The 27,298-nt window shown below is 39.9% G+C and overlaps 1 protein-coding gene across 3 annotated transcripts in view; it reads left to right on the top strand.

Annotated features, from left to right (window-relative positions):
- Wdr7 (WD repeat domain 7) overlaps positions 1 to 27,298 on the top strand; it is a 277,322-nt gene that overhangs the window by 206,438 nt on the left and 43,586 nt on the right. For all 3 annotated transcript variants that reach the window (XM_075968486.1, XM_075968485.1, XM_075968488.1), the window contains 4 exons: positions 8,153 to 8,270; positions 9,735 to 9,884; positions 10,441 to 10,523; positions 22,077 to 22,176. In XM_075968486.1, coding sequence (XP_075824601.1) covers positions 8,153 to 8,270; positions 9,735 to 9,884; positions 10,441 to 10,523; positions 22,077 to 22,176 — 451 coding nt within the window. The remainder of the gene's footprint in view (positions 1 to 8,152; positions 8,271 to 9,734; positions 9,885 to 10,440; positions 10,524 to 22,076; positions 22,177 to 27,298) is intronic.

Here is a 27,298-nt window from a genome sequence, read left to right as displayed (position 1 = left end):
AATGTTGGATCATCTCGGCCATCTGCTCTTACCAGAGGTGTTTCAGGAGCTCTTCCTTGTTCAAACCTAATTTTTCATAACCCAGAATGAATTCACTGCCCCCATTTCCTGAAGAAACAAAAGCAAAACCTCTTTTCCAAAGTAATGTATCTTTTGACTTAAATTTTGACTTCAAGACATGTTCAAAATATATATGTTGGATTAATCCAGCAGCATTTATAACCAAATGTCTTTTAGCAACTGTTGCTCCTTGCTCAGCCATCAAACAATTCAAAGATGACACAATAACATGCAGTATCCAGATTCTCTGTGTATTTTCCATATTTAAGTGCCTTTATTTTAAACTGTATTTTTTTTTATTTTTAATTTTTGGTTTTTTTGAGATGGTGTTTCTCTGTGTATCTTTGGATGCCCTGGAACTCACTTTGTAGACCAGGCTGTCCTTGAACTCACAGAGATCCACCTGTCTTTCCAAGTTCTGGGATTAAAGGTGTGTGCCAGCACACCCAACTTCTCTCTCTCTCTCAGTCTTTAAGAACTTCATTCTTTATTCTCCCCCCCCAACAAACCTGAATATATTTTTAAGCACACTGTAAATCATTTAGAGGTTTGTTTCATTTTTTTAGTCCGAGTTTATCTTTACTGTTTATCTCTTTTTCTGACCACATGAGTTTGCTAACCAGTATGGCTAGGATTAAAGCTGTGGCTTTGACATCTGAATCCACCACATTCCTTGGCTTTCTGAGAGTCTAGCTTCATGGTGGAGGTACTGCCAAGAACCATGTTTATTGTCAAAACCTATGGAGTTACAAGGTCCATGCCACCACCAAGAAGCATGCTGTCAGCTGTTCATAAACACCAATTAAGTGCTTTGTGATGGGGCCTCTTAAAAGGGCTGCGAGGTTTTTGCAGCTAAAGCTGAGTCATAAAGCCTCTCTTAAAGGAGTTGTGCCTCTGCTTGCCTCTTGCAAACTGAGCCCACCCGAGAAAATGCTGCTATCAAGAAGCCATGCTTGATTCTGTTCTTTTGTGTCTAGAATTACTTTCCGAGCTCTCTCAGGCTTTATGTGGATGCAGTTGTCCACTTTGGCACCATTTGATGGCGAAGGTTTCTGTCCCGCCTGATCTTGGGGCTGTTCCTTGCTGGTAAATCACAAGCCTCGTGGTAAATATAAAATAATAGAAATGGGTTAATTTAAGATATAAGAGCTAGCTATCAATACACTTAAGTGATTGGCCAAGCAGTGATTTAATTAATACAGTTTCTGTGTAATTATTTCAGGTCTAAGTAGCAGGGAACGAATGAACAGCCTTTGCCAACACATGGCCTAGCACCCCAGGGCTTGTTCTGTCCTAGAAAGGTCAGCAGCAATAGGGGGTGACTCTTTCCCTGTCGTGGCAGGCCCTGGGGAGGCCAGCTGTGGAAAAGGGTATGCAGCTTCCATGGGTTTGTAGTCATGCAAGAGGGTACTCAATCCAGTCACAGAAAAGGGATTGTAGCTATCCTGACCTGGCTCACCAGGACCTTTGCAGCTCTACAAAGCTAGTCACGGGAGAGGGAACACAGCATCCCCAGCCTGGCTCTCCAGGGCCTGTCCTGTCCTTTGGAGGCTAGCCATGGAAGAGTTGGGCACAGCTTCAACAGCTTGGTTCCCCAGAGTCTGTTGAGCCATACGAAAGCCACCTACATGAGCACGTGGCGATATGTAGATTAATAGAAATGGGTTAATCTAAGATAGAAGAGCTAGTAGCAATACGCTTACGCTATTGGCCAAACAGTATTGTACATAACACAGTTTCTGTGTGGTTATTGCTGGGAAAATGAACGATCAGTCTCTAACTACAGGTTTAATCTCAGTTCTAGCTGACTCCAAAAGCTAAGACTATAAAACTATTCAAAATCTTTACACCTATAAAATTCAAAGCAACTTAAATAAAGATTTAAAAAATGGTCAATGCAAAATTTTAAATGTACTTTTGGATTTTTAATTGAATTTTCATTAAGGATTTTGTACCTTATAGAAATTAAATTTTTTATTTAAATATCACTAAATTTTTTTTGAAATGTAGAACACTTCACAAATTTAATTGCCAACCTCACACAGGGGCATGCTAATCCTCTCTGATGGTGTTTTAGAGATGACAGTCTCCATTAACTTAATCTGGCCCAGTGCACTCAGCATGCGCAGGATCGGGCCACTCAGGACTCTCGACTCCTGTTTCTTAACCTTTGTACTTAAGGCGTATGCTATTTGTTTGGTAAGCGATCTAGAGGTAGCAGCTTTTATGAGGATTTAAGGGGCAAGATGGTATATTTATTCAATGTGGGTTGTATAATAACACAATGAAGCTGTGCATTCCTGAAATAATTGAATCTCATAATTACCCATAATTATGATAAAAATAGAAACACAGCTTTTGTTTGTTTTAAGAAGTCCTTTTTAAAGTAAGATCTCTGAGTCTCTATATACTGATAGAGTATTAGAAATGTTGGGCAAATTCTGCTCTATAGGCAAGCAGAAAACTCCTGTGCTCTTGAAAGACTGGCCTCTTCCTAGCTTTGTGTGGCCTGGGATTCAGATTCTATTTGCCTAAGTCACGGTGTAGCCTTTATTGTGGAAGAACAGTGGAGCGCAGCCCAGCTGTTGAGGGGCCATGCTTGTCATTTGCTACCACAGCTGAGGACGTGGGGATTTCAGAAAGCCTATTGCTTTTCAGGTATTGTCACAGCTTACCGAACACCGGCAGGGAAACAGAGCTGCTGGAAGCCGAGAATCTTTGAGATACAGAAAAGCACCATACACTGGAAGGGTTCCTTTTGAACCATATAGGGGTAAAGAGAAGAACTGAGTATTTTAACTGAAACTCAACCATTTCTAGTAAGTTTGAGGGATCAAGAGAAATACACTACAAATACAAACATTCTTTAGAATTGTACATTGGGCAATTTTTCCTATTATGAAAAACTAACCTACAAGGGTTTATAATCTAACAAAGCTCTTTACATAAACCAGGTCAGCATAATTTTTTATTTACCATAAATCTATGCAACTGCAGGAAATATTTCTAAAAGATACATGTCTAAAGAGTAGGGAAAATTTTCTGTCTTTGAGCGTTGGAAATGAATACTGCCTAGAGTTATGCACTGAAGCTCCCAGCACTGATGAGAGGACTCACTGAGTGACGGCACTCCCTGACCAACAATACAAGCCTGATGACCTGTGTCCTTCCAGAACCCACGCGAAAGGAGATGGAGAGGACCACAGAGTTGTCCTCTGACCCCCACAAGCGTATACATATACAATAATAATACTAACTAAAATTTTTAAATATTTTAAAGGTAAAGCTCTCACTTGACACAGAGGTGTTGTGTATTCTTTGTCATGTTGGAAACCAATATTAACAAACCAGTGTTTCCAAGAACGCATGGACTGGAAATCCTGGGAGTCATGTAGTAAGAATGTATTTAAAACAGTGTTAGCTTTCTTTGTTTTTGATATGGACTGTTTTCAAAGCCTTGTTACTAATGTCTAAGATTTGCTGACTTGTTTGCAGAAAGCTTAATGTTTTCCTGGAATGTATACATAGAGTATTCCTTAATTTGACAAAGGTTGATGTCTCACAATCTTAGATGGTAACATTTTACTAAAATGTTCTTCTTGGAAATTTTAAAATGATTTTCCTAAAATGGAACAAGCCAAAGAATTGGATTCATGAACGGTCATGAGAAGAAGGATCTCTGCCTAAGGAGACTATGTTTACATCCACATTTTTAATCTATAACAGCATTCATCCCTGGTGGTTCTGATTGGATAGGGGTGTGTGTGTATGAGTGCGCATGCACGTGCATATGTGTTTAGGGAAGTACTTAGTAAAATAGTCTGTGATATCCAATTTCTGTAGAATAAAAACTAAACCCAAAGGCCTATCCCATAGATCTATAAAACAAATGATCTACACAACAGCCCATGAGCAGAATCAAGAGCATAGAGTAAGGCTGGGTTTACACACAGGTTCCAGAAACAAACAGCCCTTCCCCTCCACGCTTCTCATTCAGATAGAATCTCACATTAAAATGCACAGCACACAAATAATAGAGCACAGGAACATGGCTAAGCAGATGAGTCCTGTGGACACTGGCCCAGGAACGGTATAGCTGGGTCATTTTGTAGATCTGTTTTTAGCTTTCTGAGAATCCGCTACACTGACTTCCAGAGTGGCTCTTTCACTCTACAGTTGCACCAATGAGAATGAGGGTCCTCTGGCCCCACATCTTTACCAGCATTTACTCTTATTTTATTTTTTTGATCTTAGACTTCTGACTGGGCTAAGATGAACTCTCAAAGTAGTTTTAATTTTCATTTCCCTAATTGCCCAGGATGTTGACCATTTATAAAGATATTTCTTAGCCATTTTCATTCCTTCTTATTAAGATTCAAAGCTCATTTTTAAATTGTTATTTTTCTTGATTATCTTTTTTTTTTTTTGGTTTGTTTGGGTTTTTTTGACTTATTTGTCTGGAGGATAATCCTTGCTTTTGGGGGGGGATATTCAATCACAGTGAGAACTCCACAGTGTGAAAAGGTGCTATGCGAGCTGCCAAGGGAGAAAAGCGAACCCTAGGCCTTTCCGAGCTGGGACACTTAGGAACCACAGTAATGGGCAGCCTAGCCAGGTATTCCCAATAGTGCTGTCGTGGCTTTTATTTTGGCAATAACCGCCAGTTGTCTAATTGGAATCAAGGCTGACTCAACAGGAGAGAATACATGTCTGCTACTGTAAACCCAGTCCACTGTCTGTCCTTGGAGTGATCACATAGACCCACTTCTGCCATTTTCCTAAGCCAATGTAATTTCTAACTATATTGTAAATATTTGTGCTTACACACAGAGACGAGAGTAGTTCTCATGCTTCTTCAAAGGTGCTTCTTTTGCAGCAGATAGAGATTGCTAGAAAGACCTACAACTGGTCACAACACAGGAAATAAGTGACAGTGGGCTACCTGTCCCTAACTGTTACATCTGCATCACAATTCCTTCACTAAGGCTCAGAGAAAATTCTGGACTATGAACCCCCCCCCCCCAAAAAAAGAAAGAGTAAGAACCAGAGGACTAGGATGCCTGCTGCCAATAACGTCATCTCCAGATGCAGCACAGAAGCTAAACCCTGCTGCTGAGAGAGGGAGGATTAGTCTTCTCCAGAGGTGAGCCCCCATAGGTTGGTTATTCACTCCTAAGTGGGCAGTCTCAAATGTTATGATAAACCCAACTGGTACGTGTAAGCTATTCTTCATTTAAACTATTTAATAAAAGATCTGAAACCTCAGTATCTCAACAAATCCCACAAACTTCTCTCAGGGAAGCAAGCAGTGTAGCCTTTCATCGACAGCAACTAAATTTAGTCATGTTATCAGTTCATTAATGTAGGTCACCTCAGTGTCACCATGCCCCGCTACTCTCTGCTTTCTGTAAAGGTCAGTTACCTATGGGGAACATTCTAACACTCCCAGTGAATTCACGAAGCCATGCTAATCCAAAGCCTTTTATATGTAGTATTTTTCCTTTACATAGAGATCTGTAATACAGCTGAATTTATAATTTATGCACTGTAAGATATTTTAAAAAACAATAAAATTGAATAATCATAGCGACATAGTATAATAAAAGTTTTATGAATATAGATCCCTCCATCAAATATCAAACCATACTATGTTTTCTGGTTGTTTGGGTGGTACGTATATGAAGAGACAGGTAAGATGAACTGTGTGTAGAAGCATTGTGATACAGTATTCGGTATCTCCAGAGGGCCACCTGCACATAAGCATTGCTGATACCTTCAAAGTGACCACACAGACAGCATATACTGCGTGTGTACTTAGGACAGAGATATGATTCATATACCAGACAATGCAGCCTAAGACTTTATCACATTACTCTAAATTTCATACATTTTAGAATGTATTGATTAGTGCTGGAATTTTCCATTTAATCTCTTTAGGAAACCCAGATAACAAACGTGGAAGGACTGTGGTGCGCCACTACCTTAGCTCCTCACTTAGCTTTTCTTGACCTGGCTTGTCATTTGTGAAATGTCTGTATCGCCTTGTAGGGGTGTTTGGGGGTAAATCTAAGAAGACATGAAGCAGAACACAAGCAAGCCTGCTCTAACCTCAGCCCCTGAGTTCTGGCTCTAGTTCTTTGTGTAGCTTTCCTGATGTGGGGTGGACTCCCCAGGAAACTGGTGCTGCTTTTTCCCAGTGACTGGTCTTACAAAATTTGTGATTTTACAAAAGTCGGTTTGTTCAGAATTATTCAGTTAACTTGCATTTTGATTTGTGTCACCCCCCCTTCAATATCGTCAGCTCCTATTCATTTGATTTGTTGGAAATAAAAGGAAACAGTAAATACCTAAAATATTTAACTAGCTTTTGAGCTTTTAAGGAAGTTAACCTAAAATGTGGATTTACAAAATAGTAAACAATCCACTCTTAAGTCTCATCCTCAGGTAGAAAACATTTCTTTGCTCAGTTTGAATTGGTAGCATTTAACACAGGAGAGAGACTAGGTAGCTGGCATACTGCCTCTTCCCAGCCCCTGGCACCCAGGAGCCAAAGGTCATGCAACCCTCACTTTCCATGTTTATTTGGTACAGGATGTGTGCTTGTTCTCAATGCTCAGTTTATTTTCTTATTTTTTCTAAATATCAAAGAAATGCTGCATGTACTCTTCTTATCTGAGTCCCTACTTTGTAGCTACCCTCAATTTGGATAAAGACATGGGAGAGTTAGATATATTACCATCCTTTTAAGCAGTGGTTCTCAGCCTTCCTAATGCTGTGGCCCTTTAACACAGTTCTTCATGTTGTAGTGATTCCCAACCATAAAATTATTTTTGTTACTAACTTCATAATTGTAACTTTGCTACTGTTATGAATTGTGACGTAAATATCTGAGGCTCAACCCCAAAGGGGTCACGGCCACAGGTTGAGACCACTGGCTCTCAAGCACAATAGTCACTAAATAGCAAAGCAAAATTTTCTGCCATCAATTTGCCTCCTTTGAGGTTAAGAATAGCCATGTAACTCATTTGATTTTCAGCTAAAAATTAAGACAACTATTCTTAGCTTGATTATAGAGGGACCAACCAACTTTTTGAGAATGTTTATTAAACAATCTAGCTTATACTTACAGATCGCCTTGTTTGGAATACATTTTAATGGATCTTCACATGTTCATTTAAGTTAAAATTATTTAGTTAGAAAAATTATAACTGAATGCAATAAAATACTTCCTCTGTATAATTAATATATGGCTCCTTAGCTAGAGTTTAGTCAAAAGTCTTAGTATTTTTCACAGTGATTTGTGTGTGTGTATATACACACACATGCACCAAGTGAGTTTAGTGGTAGATAAGACTGCTTTCATATGTTAGTTAGAGTGGGAATGTATTATTAGCACTGCCCTATCAGGACCCAAGTTCTCACAGTCTAGGATTGTTTCATTACCTACTTCACTTTAAAGGGACTGTCTGCTGTTTCTTGTTTCTGTTAGGAAATTTGATACCAGCTGGTTTACTTTCTGTTTAAATGCTAAACGAGTGTCAGTGGTGCGGGTACTCAGCAGTGGGCTCTGACCATTCTGAGTGTAGAGTGGGCCAGCGGTGCTCAGAGATTTCAAACTAAAAACAATAGCTAACTGAAAGCAGTTTTGTCGTTCTCAGTTCTTTTCCTAGCCGCAAACAGGAATGAGTTTTGCTTCCTTTCTCAAAAGTGCCTCAATTATAGTTTTTAACCTGTTCTTATGAACAAATTATCTTTCGCATAACTGTAAAGCACCCAGCACAGTCTGCATCCCTACCTTAGCTTTGTGATGTGTATTCAGTAGTAGTTCTTGATAATTTGTTAACAAGGCATTTTTAACCTTTCGGACAGATGCACATACTGTTTTCAATCTTCATGGTTAATAATTCGATTTTGTATTTGATGCTGGAACACCCTGACTCTTAATCACTGCTCATTGTTCCAAGTCTATTATCTTCTAACTGTTTGAGTGCTCCCATTGACCTTGAACTGACATTATAAGCTGTGTCTAATCTTTTGAGTCTATATTTCTAATGCTTCTTTTCTTTTTCCTTTTTTTCTGATCCCTGTTTAGCATCACAATGGGGCTGCCTCTGAGCCCCGCAGCTGACTCTGCCCGCTCTGCACGGCATGCCCTTTCTCTCATTGCCACTGCCAGACCACCCGCCTTCATCACCACCATAGCTAAGGAGGTGAGCAGCCGCCTTCACGTGCCGCATCTTCCCTTTCAGCGGAATGCCTCTGTACTGTAACTCCAGGGTCAGACCCACAGTTATGAAACAAAGCAAGTTAATAGCGTTGTGCCGAAATGATTGTATCACGTCTACACGGGCACTGAGTTCCACCGCTGTGCGTTCAGGCCTTGGGCTTTCATGTTTTTTCTGTTCTCAGAATGAGCACACTTGTATATTTGACAGTACTTTCAATATTAAATGTAATAGGTCTATCTATCCAAATTAAAAGGTATAAAGGTATTTACATTTCTCAAGTGTAAGCAAATACTTGTAATCAAAATTACACTTATTTAGCGATGGCTTTCCAACTGTACACAACAATGTAAGCCATCAAACTGCTGATTGCTTTTTTTGTTCTGTTTCACTACAAAGACCAGAAAGTTCATTGATTCCCGCATTCCTGGTGTTCTAACTAATTGCCCACATCCACTGACAAACTAGTAAAGAACAACGAGCCGATTTTATGTTCTTTCCTATACATCTTAGTAGTGAGAGAGGAGAAGTTCCTAAACATTTTTAAAGGTTTGTTCTATTTTGGCCTTAGTACTGTGCAGCGCAGTGTCTGTAAGGTGTGGGCTCTGTCTGAATTGCTTTTCCTATAGCTATGATGAACTTTTAAAATAGTAAATACATACCTCTGATAACTGAAGCCTACTGGGCCCGCCCCTGCTCCAGAGCCTTCCTAATAGGCACAATGTGAAAGTAGCCAGAAGAGAGGGAAGATGGTCTTGGCAGTAGTCTGTATGGTCGGTTATGAAGCAGTGGACCTGTGAATTCATATCTGAAGTAAAGTTTTGGACTACAGGCCTAGTGATAATAAGCTTTCACCGTGTTTAGTACACACAGCCTTCCTTGTTTTACACTTATAGCAAATCTTTACGTTGAGGTTTATTTTTCTTGGAAATTTGTAGCCAGTTTTTCCTATGCATATGTAATATTTATTATCTTGAGGAAGTTTTACATTAGTCCAAGAGGTCTTTATATTACTTATATTTCTGAACTTTATTTGTATTATTTACATAGTAACATTTTTTAATGAAATGTTAGGATATTCATACTGAAACATTCCATTGGGGGAAAAAATTTGAATGGAGGCAAGAGAAACATTTCAAACATTTCTTTAACTACATAGAGTTTAAGCTCAGCCTGAACCACATGAGACCCTGTCTCAAAATTAATAATAATAATAATTGTGTACTAGGAAGTTGTAGATTTTATTGGACCATACTTACTTAGTTTGCGTTATACATAATGCTTATTTGTGATCAAAAAACAATTCCTTACCCTGAGTGATTTGTTTTTACAGTTCTGATTGATTTTTTATTTCTTTTTTCTATAATAAGTGAAAAATAAACCAGTGCCTAAAAATATAAATCTGTGTAGAGCAGCAATTTCATCTACAGTGTTGCAATTCTTTCGTAGGTACACAGACACACAGCCCTTGCAGCAAATACCCAGTCCCAGCAGAGTATACACACAACAACCTTGGCACGAGCTAAAGGGGAAATCTTGAGAGTCATTGAAATTCTCATTGAAAAAATGCCTACCGATGTTGTGGATCTTCTTGTGGAGGTGAGAATAGCTAGCTTCCAGCACACCTGTGCCTGCATTAAATACTTAAAAACAAATATTTAATAAATTTAAATTTAATAAATAAGAGGTTAAAAATAAGGGAGGAAGAAGGGAAGACCAGAGGGAGGAGGGGAGAGGGAATGTGTCACATAACTGAGATTAGTTACTTCTGTGCTATTGCAATAAGCCTTAAATCCATTTCCTCAAAACTAACATTGATTGCTGTAGCCATTCATTGACCATTCACATGGAATTGATATGTATTAGAATATTTGAAAGACTTTGTTGTCACCAACATCCATTGTAACTAAAGCCACTTCCACTGTGTGCTTGAGTAGTAACCCTACTGTGCACATGAGCACAGTGAGTTTCTACAGACAAGACCAAAGTTAACAGTAGCATCCATAGGCTTAAAATAGCTTTTATTCTTTTTAAGGTAAATACTAATCAAACTATATGGATTTGCATTGACAAAATGAGGTGCAATGGAGGTGTGTTAAAATTTTTAAAAACGAAGCATTTGAAGTTAACTTTCGCTTTGTCTTTCCTCTCAAAGGTCATGGACATCATCATGTACTGTCTTGAAGGATCTTTAGTTAAAAAGAAGGGTCTTCAGGAATGTTTTCCAGCTATCTGCAGGTAATGAAACCTTCAACAACATGCAAAGTAACTGACTTTCAGTAACAAATAATTAACATTTTAGTGAGGTAAATGAGAAAACCAGGTATTAATCATCATTTGATTACTTTCTAGAAAAATTCTGCAGTTTTGTGATAAGAACACAGAAATAATAGAACTAGTTATTTAATGAGTTCATAAAGACATTTTGCAGACGACTTAAAAGTACATTGCATATGTCTGTCCTCTCAGTCTACTCAGACTGTTTTTTATGTTACAAAATACTTAGAACACTGCTGACTTAGGAAAAAACATACTTTCCAGCAACAGAAATCAGTAGGCCACCTTTTCACTAGTAAATTATTTTATTTATCTATTTATTTTGCATCCTGTCCACAACCTGCCCCCATCCTTCCTCCCAGTCCCTATCCCCACCTCGCTGGCCCCACTCCAACCCCCCAATTTCCTCCTCTCCTTTTCCTTCCAGGAAGGGCAGGTCCCCCGTGAATATCAGTAAAAGGTGGCATATCAAGTTGCAGTATATTTTGAGAATGATGGGAGTCTTTTCACTGCGTCCTCTTAATGCGAGTCTATTTCCCCTGTGAAGAAGCAGGGAAAGAGGGCAAGAAAACTAAAACCTTGTGAATGGTACTAAATGAATAAATTTAACTTAGAAGTTCTGTGTTAAATATCACATACATTTATATAACATGGAATGAAGATCGCTTTTGCATCGAAATAGAGTACACTGTGTTTATCTCTTTAATTAAATTTTTGGGTAAAGGTTCTTGTCCCATGAGCCTGACCACCTGAGTTCGTTCCTTGGGACCCGCATGGCTGAGTGAGAAAACTAACTTCTACAAATTGTTCTCTAACTTACACACATAATCATTGTCATCGTCGTCATTGTAGTAATCATTATAATTCATACATAGTTTTTGTCTTGTTTTCTTTTGTTTTTCGTGATAGTGTTTCTCTGTGTAACAGCACTGGCTGTCCTGGAACTCACTCTGTAGTCCAGGCTGGCCTCAAACTCAGAGACCCACCTGCCTCTGCCTCCTGAGTTTTGAGATTAACCAATTTTTAATTGGTTCTAAAATGTTTATAGTTTGGAGCACTTTGGGTTTTTTTTATGTTGTCTGTAGAAATAGTACTTGAATCTGCCATAGGTAATTTTTCTCAGAGCACTCAGCTACTCAAAATTAGATGTAATTCTTTTGCTTGTAAGGCAAGTTCAGTGACAGCCTCCTTCTCTTTGCTTATTCCTCTAAATACAATGTAGTATAAGCAGTAGTCCGCAGAAAGATTCCTGAGGACAGTGGCGTGTCTGCGTGCCACTTCTCTGGTCGCTTCCTAACATTTTTGCAACTAGCGTGCTGAATGGCTTATGCTTTGTTTTTCTCTGTATCTGTATTTTTCTTATATTCAGTAGAACTTATACACTGTTCTCTCATTTTGCAGTTTGATTCTGCCACCTAGATGTTAAAATGTGAGCAAGATTAAATTAGGATGCAGTTATTTTTTAGCGTTGGCTCTTTTGTGTCATTAACTGATTCTGACTGCACCTAGTTGTTATTTCCCTGCCGATGCTCTTTTAAAGAGATGCCCAGATGAAAATGGACACCGCTGGTCTGCTGCTAAGTGGAGATGCTAAGAGAGTGGTTGTACTGGGACTTAACTCATTGAGAGCTTGTGGAGTTCTTAAAGCACTAGCCACTGTTATGTAAATTAGCTTCCTGGAGTTCAGTGCAAAAGCTGTTCACCAAGGAATCTGTTTCCCCTCAAGCACCTCTTTAGGTTACTGTTTCTGCTGACAACCATGTCTGTTGACTTAGTCATCCTAGAAAGAGAATGCTGAGATACCTAGCAGATTTGTTCTTACTGAACACTATGTGTACATGTTTTTCCCCTCTGATTTACCAAAAAGCAATTGCATGTTGTTTAATGATTTAATAGTATCTTATTGAACACAAACTTTGTGTCATGTAGCTATTCTCTGGGGAAGTAATGATAGACTAGGAAACTCTGTGCTCCAGGATGACAGTGACTGATGGGGAGGAGATTGCATTGGTTCTTTGGACTGTGTAGTATGCCTGGTAGGCGTCCTACCAGGGGCAGAGTTGGGCAGAAATACAATGGTCATTTTAGTATATGGAATATAAGAAATTTCAAAGGGAGAATGTAGAAGAATAATGGTGTCTATTAAAAATGCCATCATGAAAATGTCTGCCAGGTAAACAAAGGGATCTGTGCTCTGGGAGAACTGGAGTGATGATTGGAGGAGCAGTAGTGGGTCGTAGGAACGTTCCAGAGAGCTGACCACGCGGCCTTTGTGAAAGGAAAAGGTGTGTAGTGTCCTGAAAGGCAGAGTGAGAACCAGACTGCTAAGTGTTTCCAGCTGTAGAAGGATACAGTAAGTTTGGCCATGCCATGTAGTAGGGTGGTTAGGATATAGACTTTGCATAGAAGGATAGAGCCTGTTTATCTTTCTGTTGTAGAACCATAAATAGGCTCTATCCTTCTATGTGAAGCCTGTATTCTAACCACCCCACTATGAACCTTCATCCAGTAACTGATGGAAATAGATACAGATATCCACAGCTAAGCACTGGGCCAAACTCCTGGAGTCCAGTCAGAAGACAGGGAAGAGAGATTATATGAGCAAAGGGGACAGGATCATGATGAGAAAACCCATAGAGCCAGCTGACCCAAGCTAGTGGGAGCTCACTGACTCTGGACTGATAGCAGGGGAACCTGCATAGGACTGAACTAGACCCTCTAAATGTGGGTGACAGTTCTGTGGCTTGGGCAATCTGTGGGGCCATTGGCAGTGAGACCAAGATTTATTCCCAGTGCATAAACTAGTTTTTTGGAGCCCATTCGCTATGAAGGAATACCTTGGTCAGCCTAGATGGAGGAGGGGAGCTTGATCCTGCCTCAACTTGATATGTCAGACTTTGTTGACTCCCCATGGGAGCAGGATGGGGAGGGGTAGGAGGAGGAGGGGCGGGAGGGGGAACTGTGGTTGATATGTAAAATGAAAAAACTTTTAAATAAAATTTTTTTTTTAAAAAAAGTATAGAGCCAAGCCAGGGCTCTGAGTTCCCCACAGAAGACTTTGACCTTATTTAATAAGCAATGGAGAGTTAGAAAAGTTTAAACAAACATTAAAGCTATAATCATAGATAAGATGTAGATTTTCATTGTAAAATAAGTACTTATACTTTTTAGTAAAATAAAAAATTATTTTAGAAGAGTTAAAAGTTTATATTTTCAGAAATGATTTGGCTTTTCTTAAACTATGTTATTATGTAGACAGACTGATTGATTTTCCTTTTCAAGTAAAAAGCTGAATCAGCTCATTTCACCCTAAATGGGCACTTAAACTCTAGTGAAAAATTGCACACTGTCTACTTCAGCACTGAATGAGCTCATGTTCAAGTGACTCCTCTAAACTTGTGGCTTGTTCTTAGCCTGTTCAGTGAGAACAGCGATACAACATAGAACAGCTTCTACCATAACTTCTAGTAAAATCCTTAAATTAGTAGTTATTTTATACTGTAATTTGATACCAGATGATTAAAGATGCTGCTCGTACCCCTACTAGTAGCAATACCTCCCACTACTTTATTCCTGTTCCTCACACCTAAAAATCTGCTTAGCAGGTTCTCTTGAGGTACTAAAACTTTTCATGTTAAAATAAACCAAAATAGGACCTGGGTGCATTCAGTTGTAGAACAACTTACATGTGTGACTCCCGGGTTTCATATTATCAAGTAGACTCACGGATATTATAACTCTGGGCTGTCTACCTATATTTTGTAGTACAAAAGGAGAAGTTGATTTTAAGTTTGTTTAAAATAATATAAAGTATGAAACTTTAAGCTGGGTATTGTGGTCCATACCTGTAATGCCAGCACTTGAAAGGTAAAGCCATGAGAATAAGGAATTAAAGCCAATCCTTGGGTAGATAATGAGTTCTAAGCCAGCCCAGGTTACGTGAGATTGTCTCTCAAAAGTCAAAACAACAAAAAGGGCCCACAATATGTTTTATTTTAGTTAGCACAGTTTGGAAAAAACTAAAATAATTTGTAATTAATATAAGTTTATACTTGCAAAGCATTAATTCTTTAAAAATATATAAATTCGGACTAAGCATTCATTTTCATATTCAATAGAATAACTTTAGTCACCACTTATTGCCATACCTACTAACCTTGTTTGTCATCACTAGCACATTGAATAGTACAGATGATGATGATGATGCTAAGCACTTTATTAGTATCAATTCATTTCTATTTTGTACAACTATAGTAAATATTATTTCCATTTTTCAGATGAAGACACTAATGAATAATAATTTAAATAATTTGCCATGGTTATACTATTAGTAAGTATAGAACCAAACAATGAGGTTCCCATTTGTCAACCATTACATAATACCAAGACGTGCCTAGTAATTTTTTTTCAAGTATTATGCCATATGCGCAGCCCCAGAAGCATTTCCTATCTTTTTTTTTACCACCCTAGCCATAGTAGGCTATACTATTGTTGGGAGCAGTGAGACCCCAGATCCTGAATTTCTTGTAATCCCCTGATCTGAGTGCCTACAGCTGCTCTGAGCATGAGACCTTCAGGAGTTCCTGATGGCAGGAGAGTGGTTTCTGGTGGGTTTGCCTGGGGCGTGGCTATCTCTATATAATCTGCCCCTGAACACAATAAAGGGGGCATTCTTGGGGAATTCAAGGATGACCCGTGTCGCTGTCTCTCTGTCTGTGTGTGTCTGTGTATTTTAACCTCCAGCCCCTTGCCCGAAGCTCGGTAACTGGGTGCCAGCGCACAGAGTGCAGACACGGGGGCGCAGTGCGTGGCATACTATAGTACTTCTTTCCCCCAAGGAGGAGCGTAACTTACTCATCAGTCGCTCAGCAAGAAGTATTCATTAACTACTCAAATATGTAAGACCCTGACTGGGAAATAGTGACTCTCAAGCAGAATTCTCCAGCACGACCATCACAGTCTAGGGCATCTTCTGTTTTGTCTTTTGAGACGATGCTTTCCACTAGAATTAAGCACTTAGAAAATACTTACTCATGTGTATGTCCCAAAACCTACACCTCAGCCCCTGTGAAGGGTGCCCTCACTGCAGCCATTTCTCGTGTATAAATATTTCCAGCATGTGCACAGTTTATAGGTGTGGAGTTAATGGGGCACATGCAAAGGTTTGTAAAATCGCAGACAGCGTTGTCTTCATCGCAGCTGTCGTGCCGCTGTGACTGGCGGTCTGAAGACCTACTCCTGCCTCTTTCAGACTTGAGAGTGCATAGCACGCGGCGCTCAGAAGAGCTCCATTACATGGGTCCAGCCAAGAGGCATGGGCAGTGGCTTGTCACTTGGACTTCTTGTGCAAGTGAGAGTGACCCATGCTTGCTCCACTGCAAAATAGCTGTCATTTTTTCCTGGAGATTCAGTACCTATGTTGGGAATTAAATCATCCCTTATGGTTTATGGAGGACACATCATGAATGTCTCAATCCTAGTCACTATTCATGTCAAACAAAGGGCTACAATGTTCTATGAGTTAAATTTTAAGGAGATTTTCCTTTCATTATAAAGCTTGCATATGCTTATCCTGCAGAGTATAAGCATGGGGATCAATTTTAAAAATATTGCATACAAATTAGAACAAAAGTGCAGTGCCATTTATTTTCCCTCCTGTTGGCAAAAAAAAAAAAAACCCAATAATTTTGATGATTCCAAATGAGCGTGACGTTTGGTGAGCATCTTAGGAACTTGGCATTGCCTATCTAAATTTAAGTATGCCTATTATTTGATCTTACTTTAATTTACCTGTCCAGCAAATATCTTCACCTAGTGTACAAAGACCCATGATATTATGTAGCCTATATGTCCGTCAGAAAAAGGATGACTACGTAGTGGACAGCATGCCCACTGAATGCAGTAGAGGTGAGGAAGATGACCTGTGACCCAGGTCACTGATAGAGGAGTACATCCCTACAACCCAGGAGCAGACACAGCCCTGCAGGGGACCATGGATGATGCTATTGTACTAAAGGTGGAAAATGAAAACTACGTTTCATTATACATATGATTAACTAGACTACTTATGTTCATCTTTTAAAATTTCAACCTATGCAATTATTTCTAGTCTCAAAAGATGGTTAAGCTATAATTGTCAGTGTTTGCTAAGAAACCCTGGCTCAGGGCCTTAGCAGATAACATTGTAAATCTGCCACTGTTTATCCTCATGAAAAATGAAATTTTTATAGGACCACTAGGCAGAAAGAAAGCATAATTCTCAATCTCCGCTTGACTTTTGGAGGCCATTTGTATTTCTACTATATCTACTTAAATTGTTATTCTAGACCCCATGGAACATTAATTCTTAAAAATTAATATTTAATGTAGTTCACATGCCATTCATTAGAGGGTAAGCACTGTGTCTGGATCTTAGCCATGTTAAACTTTTTACTATTGCATCTTGCATGCTTGATAAAGTTTTAAGATAGGATGTTGGATTAAAGAGCAATAGGGAAGGGTTGCTGTATCAAACACGGTGGTTCATGGAGATAATTTTCTCAAGATAACCTCAGATTGGGGCCTTAGTGAAGTAGGTGCATGAGTAGCTGAGATAATGGGCCATTGAGATTTTCTAGGTACCAGGAGTAGTAAGACTTAGAAAGGGGAGCACTGTGAGCATATCCAAGTCTGTGCAAGGGGATGGCCATTCCTAGAGCAGAATAAGCAAAAGGAACCCAAGGTGAGGTCCCAGTGGGGCAGGGCTCTGAAGGACAGCTGTGAACAAAAAGCAGTGTGATGTAATTCACAGTTGACAAGAATCATAAGCTGCACGAGGACTATATCCAAAGTCTGGAGCAGTGTCTTTAAACAGTTTGGATAATACCACCTTTACCCCAGCAACAAATGCCTTTTCCATCAATACCCAGATCTGTTCCCTTGCTAATTATGGCTCTGATTGGGCAGTTTCCTTTGAGCCCATCTGGTAGGTAATAAATACTAGGATAACTTGATGTGGTACTTCTGTCAACTTGACACAGTCTAGAGTCACCATGGAAGAGAATCTCAGTGAGGAATCATCTAGAACATGTTTGCTCTGGCGTGTCTATGTGGGATTGTCTTGATCACAGTAACCGATGGAAGACCGGGTTTAACTATGGATGACACCATTCCCTAGACTTGGTCACCAGCCGGTATAAGAGCGGAGAAAGGGAGCTGAACAATAACCATGCATTTATTCATCTCTCTCTGCTCTAACTGTGAATTTTTGTAGCTAGCTCTTTGAAGTTGCTGCCACCTGACTTCCAGACTGTGATGGACTGTGACTTGGAACTGTGGGCGACAGTGAACTCTTTCTCCTCTAAGTTGGTTTTTGCCAGGGTAAATCACAAATGAAACTAGTACCTTAGAATACTTAACAAAATGGTTCTTGCCAGATTACTAATTGCCACCTCAGTGTCTTGGTACCATCACAGTGACCTGAAAACTCAGATGCCAGTTCTAGAAAAACTTGTGACTTCTCTGAGGATGGATGAAGGCAAGAACAATATTAAAAACTATAATGTACTTCTGCCTCAACCCCTTGATATCATCAGAGGTGGGGACAGAAAATACATCTCTCTCCATCCCTTGGACTGACAGTGCTCACATGCAGAATTGCTTCCCAAAGAAAGCAGTCTAGAGTTTGGGGGACCCCAAAGGCCTCAGCAGTTGGTATCTTCCTGCAGCAGCAGACTGACATATATAAGATTTTTATTACTCTTATAAGAACCAGGAAGGAAATTTTAATACAAAACTCTGAGCCAAAAACCAGGCCATGAGACTGTCACTGCCCAGAAATCTTTAAAGTGTTTTTTAGACATGTCAGTCAAGTAGTAAATTACAGAGAGTGAAAAACGCTAGAGCTGTAATATAGGTGCTTTCAGGCAGACCAAAGACTTGATTCCAAGAATAGATTTAATCTTTTTATCGCATAAATAATGGTGTTTGTAGATGATATAGAAGGATGGGGTTGATATCCAAAGCATAAAGATTAGGTAATGTAGCAAAACCTTTAGTTTAAGATTCTGTCATCCCAATATGTTTGGTTTTGAAAAAATTTATTTCAAAGGTGATAATATTGTTTTGCAGTAGGATTTTGGCAGTGTAGCTATTAAATTTTTGCAAATAATTGATAAAATATCACTGTAAACTTTATTTTTCTATAGTCATTAACTCCAAAGAATAAATGTTTGTTATAACATGTGAGATACTAAGGTTCATATTACTATAAGGAGATATAAATTAGACATGGGCATATGTGTGCAGAGATGGATATCGATATTAATACAGATGTAGATACAATGACACCCAGTACTCAGACAGCTATAGTTACTAATAGCAAAACAGCAACTGCTTAAAAACTCTTCTAAAGCATATTAATTTTCAATTAGAAGAACATTAGATTTTGAATATAGATTCCTATTGTTTATTGAAGTAGAATAATAAGCTACTTTCCATGAACACTATGACCAAGTAGTGTCTACCTTCCATAATACTGAAAACGAGGCCCTGGCCTTCCTCAAAACCCCTGCTGATAGCATTCATATTTGTCTCTCTCAGCCTCTCTTCCTAGAATTACACAATTGTTCTGTATCTTACCTCAAAAATACATAGAAACTTTTCTTCCCAATTTATCTCCCTTGAAAAAGTAAAAATTGCCTTAAGGTTTCTGTGGCCGTGATAAAACCCTGACCATAAACAACGTGGTGAGGGAAGGGTTTGTTTCATCTTCCAGCTTGTGCTCTATCATCCAGGGAAGTCAAGGCAGACATTTGAGGAAAGGAACAGAAGACCACAGAGGGATGCTGCTTACTCAGTCTGTTTTCTTATACAACCTGGGACCACCTGCCTAGGGTGGCACCACCTACAGTGAGCTGGTCCCTCCCGTATCAGTCATCAATCGAGAACATAGCTCAAAGGACAATCCAATGGAGGCAGTTCCTCAGTTGAGACTCTCCTTTCCCAGGTGACGCCAGTTTTATACAGCTGGTGACAACTAAGCAGCACCAGAAGGTTTATTGCATTTGACTTTACATTAGAAAGGTTCCCTGGCTTTCTCAGCCTGCTTTCTTCTTTGACTCGGGACCACAGGCCCCTTCCGTATCATTCAGTAATCAAGAAAATGCTCTATAGGCTTGCCTACAGGCCATTCTTATGGAAGCATCTTCTCAGCTGAGAGTGCTTCCAAAATGACCCTAGTTGATATAAAACTAAACAACACAGAAAGTTTATGGACACAGAGAAGGACACAGCAAATAATATGATTGAGAAAAAATATTTTCAAATAGAATATTTAGTGTAGCCCTCATCTCCTGGACAACTCACTGAGATCATGTGAAATAGAAAGTCTACTTAAAAGTTTTTGTGACTATAGAAATCATACCCGATTTACCCTTCCAATACTATCCTCGCCTGTAGATCCAGCCATATGGACTGGAAATCAGTATGCCAGAAATTCAAATACTTAGTCCACTCCTGAAAACTAACCCAGAAAGTAATGAAAACAAGTCAACATCTTCCAGCCTTCATACCATCTACCCTAGAATTCTTGTATTCAATGGAACAAAAATAACAAATGTGCTTATTCATATTGCCATCACCGTGGTTAGCTAACCAAGTTAGTAAATCTGGGAAGTGTACAAGATTTCACAAATTTTCATGATTTTTTTTCTAGTAAATAGCATTCTAAGGTTATTTTAAATTAATGATGAGAATTCAAGAGACCTGCCATCATGTAGATTTTTATATTCTGTAATAATGTATATTCATTAGTTTGGTAACAAGCCATAGGAGGATAATTAAATTGGATATGTGAATCTTTCAAACCCCTTCTCGCTTCTGCTCAAGTAGAAATGTGTACACATGTTATAAAACTGGATTTTTCAGCCGTGCGGTGGTGGCGCACGCCTTTAATCCCAGCACTCGGGAGGCAGAGGCAGGCGGATCTCTGTGAGTTCGAGGCCAGCCTGGTCTACAAGAGCTAGTTCCAGGATAGGCACCAAAAAGCTACGGAGAAACCCTGTCTCGAAAATCCAAAAATAAAAAATAAAAAAAACCCCTGGATTTTCACATTTAGTGTTTCGGCCTTTATCCCTTCATGCCTCAAACTCTCAAGTATACTTATGATTATAAATGTTTGCTAACAAAAATAATTATTGCCAAGTGTATTTATGATTATAAAATTATTTGTTTTCTTTTCTTTTTTTTTTTTTTTTTTTTAACCCCAGTAATGCAAATCATTTCCTTAAAGTGACCAAAGTTATAGCATTGATGGTAAATAGCTCTTAATTTTTCTTTTTTTTTTTTTTTTTTCTTTTTTTTATTTATTTATTAAGGATTTCTGCCTCCTCCCCGCAACCGCCTCCCATTTCCCTCCCCCTCCCCCGATCAAGTCACCCTCCCTAATCTGCTCGAAGAGCAATCAGGGTTCCCTGACCTGTGGGAAGCCCAAGGACTGCCCACCTCTATCCAGGTCTCCTAAGGTGAGCATCCAAACTGCCTAGGCTCCCCCAAAGCCAGTACGTGCAGTAGGATCAAAAACCCTCTGCGATTGTTCTTGAGTTCTCAGTATTCCTCATTGTCCTCTATATTCAGCCAGTCCGGATTTATCCCATGCTTTTTCAGACCCAGGCCAGCTGGCCTTGGTGAGTTCCCGATAGAACATCCCCATTGTCTCAGTGTGTGGCAAAAAATTATTTGTTTTCAAAAGACAATGGGGATGTTCTATCGGGAACTCACCAAGGCCAGCTGGCCTGGGTCTGAAAAAGCCTGGGATAAAACCAGACTCGCTGAACATAGCGGACAATGAGGACTACTGAGAACTTAAGAACAATGGCAATGGGTTTTTGATCCTACTGCACGTACTGGCTTTGTGGGAGCCTAGGCAGTTTGAATGCTCACCTTACTAGACCTGGATGGAGATGGGTGGTCCTTGGACTTCCCACAGGGCAGGGAACCCTGATTGCTCTTTGGGCTGATGAGGGAGGGGGACTTGATTGGGGGAGGGGGAAGGAAATGGGAGGCAGTGGCGGGGAAGAGACAGAAATCTTTAATAAATAAATAAATAAATAAATAAAATAATTTTGAAAGGCATGGTCTTACTCTGTAGTCCTTGCTGGGCTGGCCTGGAATTTACACTGTAGCCTACACCAACCTGAACTCACCTCAGCCCTCTTGCCTCAGCCTTCCAAGTGCTGGATTTATAGAGTGAGCCGCTAGAGCTGGCCGACAATTCATCAACAGGCTGGTGGTCTCCGTCGGTTCCGTCTTACTTGATTTTTCAAAAGTACTCAGTACTAAAGGGAAACATATTTATAAAATCTCCATATATTGATTACAGACATATTTATTTAGAAATAATAAAGAAATAAAGGCTTTTATATACATATACATGCATATGTATTCATCTTTGAGTGTATTGGTTTCTGTCTTCCATATGCAGGCAATCTCACCTGGCTTTTGTTTTTGTTGTTGTTGTGAAAATGTTCCATTCAGGTTCTACATGGTCAGCTATTATGAACGGAGTCACAGAATTGCCGTTGGAGCACGCCATGGTTCAGTGGCCCTGTATGACATCCGGACTGGAAAATGTCAGGTAAATAAATCATTGTGACTTCCTCTTCCTGAAGTTATTGAAGGGAGCGAGAGACCAGCGCTTCACCAGGTGATGGACTGAGCTGCTGGAGCATTATGGATAATGTGTAAGAGATCAATAGTTTAATGAAGGACTCAGAGAATATAGAGCCCCACTGTCTTGAGTCCCCAGGATTGGAGGTTGCCATGATGGGATCGCAGTGGAGCCTGGAATGAGAAGACACTTCTCATGATTGATTTTACAATATATCTCTTCTTTGTCCAGTATTGTCTGGCTTTCCTACTTCTGACATGTTTCCTGAAAAAACTTTGATGCTACATGTAAGGATGTGATGACTGAGCAAAAATTAATTTTCTGTGTAAGAAAAATGAGATACTTAACAATTCTGTGACAGTAATCTAGTCAGAGTTCATACAACCACAATAGCATTTAATACAACTCTGCAAAATGGATACTCAGTTTTCAATAATAATGTGTCATTTCCCTGACTTTCATACTACCTTTTATGACTTTATAACATTTTATTGTTCATGAAAATTATTTCTTGGCTTTGATCTTGTTTACCTGATTTTCCGGATATATCCAGTGGAGAGAAGGGGCAGGTATGTTCCCATTTTGGGCATGAAGGAAACTGAAACTCAGTGCCTTTAATCACCCTATTCCAGAGTCACGCATTGGCTGACAGCAAAGCCAGGGCTAAATTCTACCAAGGTCCTCGTTTACCAGGGTGCTTGATGCTCACCGAGAAAGTGCCATGTCGTACCTTCCCCTGTTTCAGTATAACATTTAGTATTGCTGGTTTCACGCTGTGCAGAGGGAATAGAAGAAAACTGTAGGGGTGTCTAACAGTGTCGATTATCTCTTCCATGTAATGCACTGCTAATCTAATGCCCCCTCAAAGTCTCCTTGCTAAGCTGCCATGAAGTAATCGTGAGACAGGAGAGCAAGTGCTAGAGGTAAAAGTGTCAGGTTTCAGACAAGTGTAAAGGGTGCTGTTTGAATGCAAAATGCATTTCTCTGTGGATGCCTCTGAGAGTGGCCATTGTGCGTAGAGCATACACCATGGCCTAATGGTCGAGCACTCTAATTGGTCTTTTTTCTTCAGTCTACTCTGTTACCATACTGCTTCCCTCTTGGCTCTCATTGAAGACAATGAAATCACTCTGAAGCTTGTTTAAAGATTAAGTTTTGTGTTTTTATATGATTCTTTCAAAAAGGATTCTTCAAAGAGCATTTCCAAAATGTCTTTTTTTTTTAAAAAACCTTAATTTGTTTTGTGTGGGAGCGGAGGGCATAGCACATGTGTTGAGGTCAGAGGAAATCTGAGGGAGTCGATTCTCTCCTCTCACAGTGTGGGTTCTGAGGGTCAAACATAGGCTGTCAGTCTTGGCAGCGAGGGCCTTGCCCCTTGAGCCATATGCCCGCCCCAGGATATCTTCTAAGAACTTTCTTATTTTGTTTGTTTCTGTGTTTATTTATTGGAAACAGATCTCACTAAGTATCTCTGGCTGGCCTGGAACTCACTGTTTAGGCCGGGCTAGCTAGCCTCAGACTCAGTGAGATCCACTTACCTCTGCTTCTAGTGCTGGCATTGAAGACACGTGGCACCATGCCAGGTTTCAATCTAATTTAGTTTTGAACATACATAAAAAATATAACTTTATATATCAGTGGGATACCATGTCATGTTTTGGTTCATATATATACATTGTACAATATTTAAATCAGATCAAATATTTCTGGGTCTTCAAAAGTTGATCATTTCTTTATAATGAAAGCATTCAAAATCTTGTAATATTTTCAAGTGTCCATTGAACTGTTCTATAGTTAACACAGGTATACAAAGTACCTTTTTTTTGTTTTTTCGAGACAGGGTTTCTCTGTAGCTTTGGAGCCTGTCCTGGAACTAGCTTTTGAAGCCCAGGCTGGCCTTGAACTCACAGAGATCCGCCTGCCTCTGCCTCTCCAGTGCTGGGATTAAAGGCATGTGCCACCATCGCCCAGCTGCTTCTCACTTCTTTTTAACGTAGTAAGCTCTGAACATTTCCTGCCCAACTCCACCCATCCCGTCTCAGGTCACCACAGTTTGAAAATTGGAGTATGTTACTAAAATTGGAATATGTTACTAAAATTGGAGTATGTTACTAGAATTGGAGTATGTTACTAGAATTGGAGTATGTTACTAAAGAGCAAGTTTGAAAGAAGCACAAACATGTACAGGGTTAAAGATAGAGGGGAGGGAGGAAAGGAAAGGTAGTGGTATCCTGCAAACTTCTTCAGAACTGAGAATTTGCACATTATTGCTGCTTGAGGATCCCCTGTGAGACAGATCAGGTCCACAGCCAGGCCCCAGCCTAAGACTTGGTCTGTGTAACTTCCTCAGGAATACCTTTAGCTCTTGCTTCCTAACAGCATCCAGCTGATTTTTTCCTGTTTCTGGCATAATGTGATGACCCTACAGTCACCCAGCTACATGCAGTAACTTTTTCTTTGCAGACCTGGGGACCTGGGGTCTTCTCTTCCAGCACCATAAACTACACCCTCAGGTTTGTTCTTTGAGCTTTCCAGCCTTCCTGTTCTGGCCATCACACGTATCATTCCTCTCCTGAGCTTTGTCTCATTTAGTAGCCATCTTTTTCTACCACGTCTTGGTCCTCTCCCGGATTGTGTAGGAGTCTTTCAAAGTATCTGTTGCATGAGTGGTCATAATCACAGTTGGGTTTTAGGAAGTGTGCCTTTGCTTTATTTACTGAGATTGTTCAAAGCAGCTTAACTCAGGGAGGTCACCTCATGGGCCACTCACTCATCAGTAAAGCACTTCTGGCTAGTAAGAACGCTGAGGACGGCCACACTGAGCTGATGGTGGCTAGCTCTCCCTTTAGACCTGTTCTATTAGAATTCATTGGTCCTTCTAACCCTGTACTCATCCGTACGTCACGCAGTTGCCAGGCTCCTTGCCCATCTCTGCCCGCCTTTCTTACTCACCGCAGTCCTTGTTAATTCAGCTGTTGAGCATCTGTTTCCTTTTGTTTGCTAGAGAAGGCAGTGTAGTGCAGGGTAGACTGTGAAACTATACTGCCAGTAGTAGACTTTTCAAACAGTTTTAGATTTGCGGCAAAATGAAATGAAAGGTAGAGATGTTTGCTATGCGTCCACTGCTCTCTCACAGTGCATGGCTCCATCCTAGCCATCTCCTCCGCCATAGTGGTCCACTGGTATTGTAGAGAAGACCAGACCTTCCTCACGGGTTTTGTGGTTGCAGCTTCTGAAACAAATTGGCAGTAGATGCGAGAGACAACACTTGCCCACTTATTACCATGAACACAAATATGAAAGTCATATAAAACATAAAACTTGCAGACAGCCTAGATGACTGGGGCTACTTTATCTTTGTAATAGAGAAAGAAATAGGAGGATGAATGGGAGTAACTGATTGGGGATGGAGAATGATCTATAGCACAGACAACAGTCAGGACAATATTCCTCTGGACTATGGGTGTAGTATTGGTGCTCACTGTTCCTTCGGTGACATAGTTTGGGTCTTCCTTGAGACTACAGACTTTGAAGGCCATATGTTTGCTGATGGATCTGTTATTTGGGTAGATGAAGGAACTTTTAGGAAAACCTTCTCTGAAATTTTTGATCTACATCCAAAGCAGCATATGGGGAGGGGGACATCTTTTCTAAGCCCCAACAATTATAATTGATAAACCTATGCTTGACTTTTTCACAATCACTAGTTTGCATTGGGTCATCTCCTGCTGTTCTGTATTGACAGGTTTGAACAAATGCACCTAGGCTATTTCTACCATGGTTGTGACATACAGAGGGGTTTCACAGCCTAAAAATCTTCATCCTTGTAACTTTTATGCATATTTTATTATCTTAAGTAACTGTTCCTGGATATACATTACTAAGTCATAAAATGTGTGCATTTGGTTACCAGAACATTTGACGCTGTTTTCCCACACATGTATATGAGTAGTACTTTCTCCATGGCTTCCCCAGTAAAGGAAGTGAGCATGTTCCACGGAGACACCCGTGTCTCTCAAACTGACTATCAGACTTTGGAAACTATGAACCCCAAAGAAATGAGAATCCCCCCCCCCCCCGCCAGGAATCCCATGCTTGGAGAAGGAAAGGGGAACTTCTCTCCTGCAAAGAAACTTGTCAGACAATCTTACAGGATGAGATGGAAACCCAGAAAATGACGAGTCAATGGTGGTTGGGACCACACCTTGACCAGGACTACTTAGATATGCTTACACTTGGCCCTCTGAACTCTGGTCTCACTTCAGAATCTCTGATAGGCTTGAGGGGTTCTCTGGGTCTCTTTGTATCTCTTCTCAATGTGGCCACTTTGAATAAATCTCCTTTCTCTGGTTTCTACTATTAACTTGGCTCTTTTTATGAGCATATTAAGAACTGGTGACTGGACCTGACCCCTAAATTCAACATTTTTTTTGTGAATTACAACATGACTTCTGAACACATAAATTCTCATTAAAAAATGAAACTTCACACTTGACCTGATTTTCTCTTAATTTGTTTGATGTAGTGAATGATGGAGACAGAGAGAGGGAAACACATAGAACCCAGAAAACATTATTTTCAAGAGTTGTCTCTTCTCCCAGGTTTTGAAACATTTCTTACTGTTTCTGCTGCTATGCCACACAGTAGCTGACTGTTGAGACTCTAGCCCTTTCTCCTCTCTCCACCTCCTATGTCGCTATAGGAGTGTTGAGATTACTGAGGCCCACCACTGCATCTGGCTATGTGGGTTCTGGGGATCAACCTCAGAGTCATCCGACCTGTGCGGTAGCATTTTTGTTCACTGAACCATCCCTGGCTCCACAATTAGCCTGTTTTGCTTCCAGTGTTTGTCATCTTAGATAATAGACTATTTATTCATCAGTTTGTAATTTATCATTTGCTCTATTTATTTTTTAAAAAATTAAAATAGTTCACCACTGTGCTAGACAGCATATTACATGCAAGAAATCACAAAGTAAATGAGTCTGTCCATCAAGGAACAACTGGTGGTGAAAGCGTAGTGATGAGCCTTTAAAGGAGGGGCCCATACAGCATGGAGGAACACTAACTTAAATTTATGCAGGATCTT

Source organism: Microtus pennsylvanicus, chromosome 4 (assembly GCF_037038515.1).
Source record: "Microtus pennsylvanicus isolate mMicPen1 chromosome 4, mMicPen1.hap1, whole genome shotgun sequence".
NCBI lineage: Eukaryota > Metazoa > Chordata > Mammalia > Rodentia > Cricetidae > Microtus > Microtus pennsylvanicus.
Note: the sequence above shows the minus strand (reverse complement) of the source record. Positions and strands in the feature narration are given on the sequence as shown.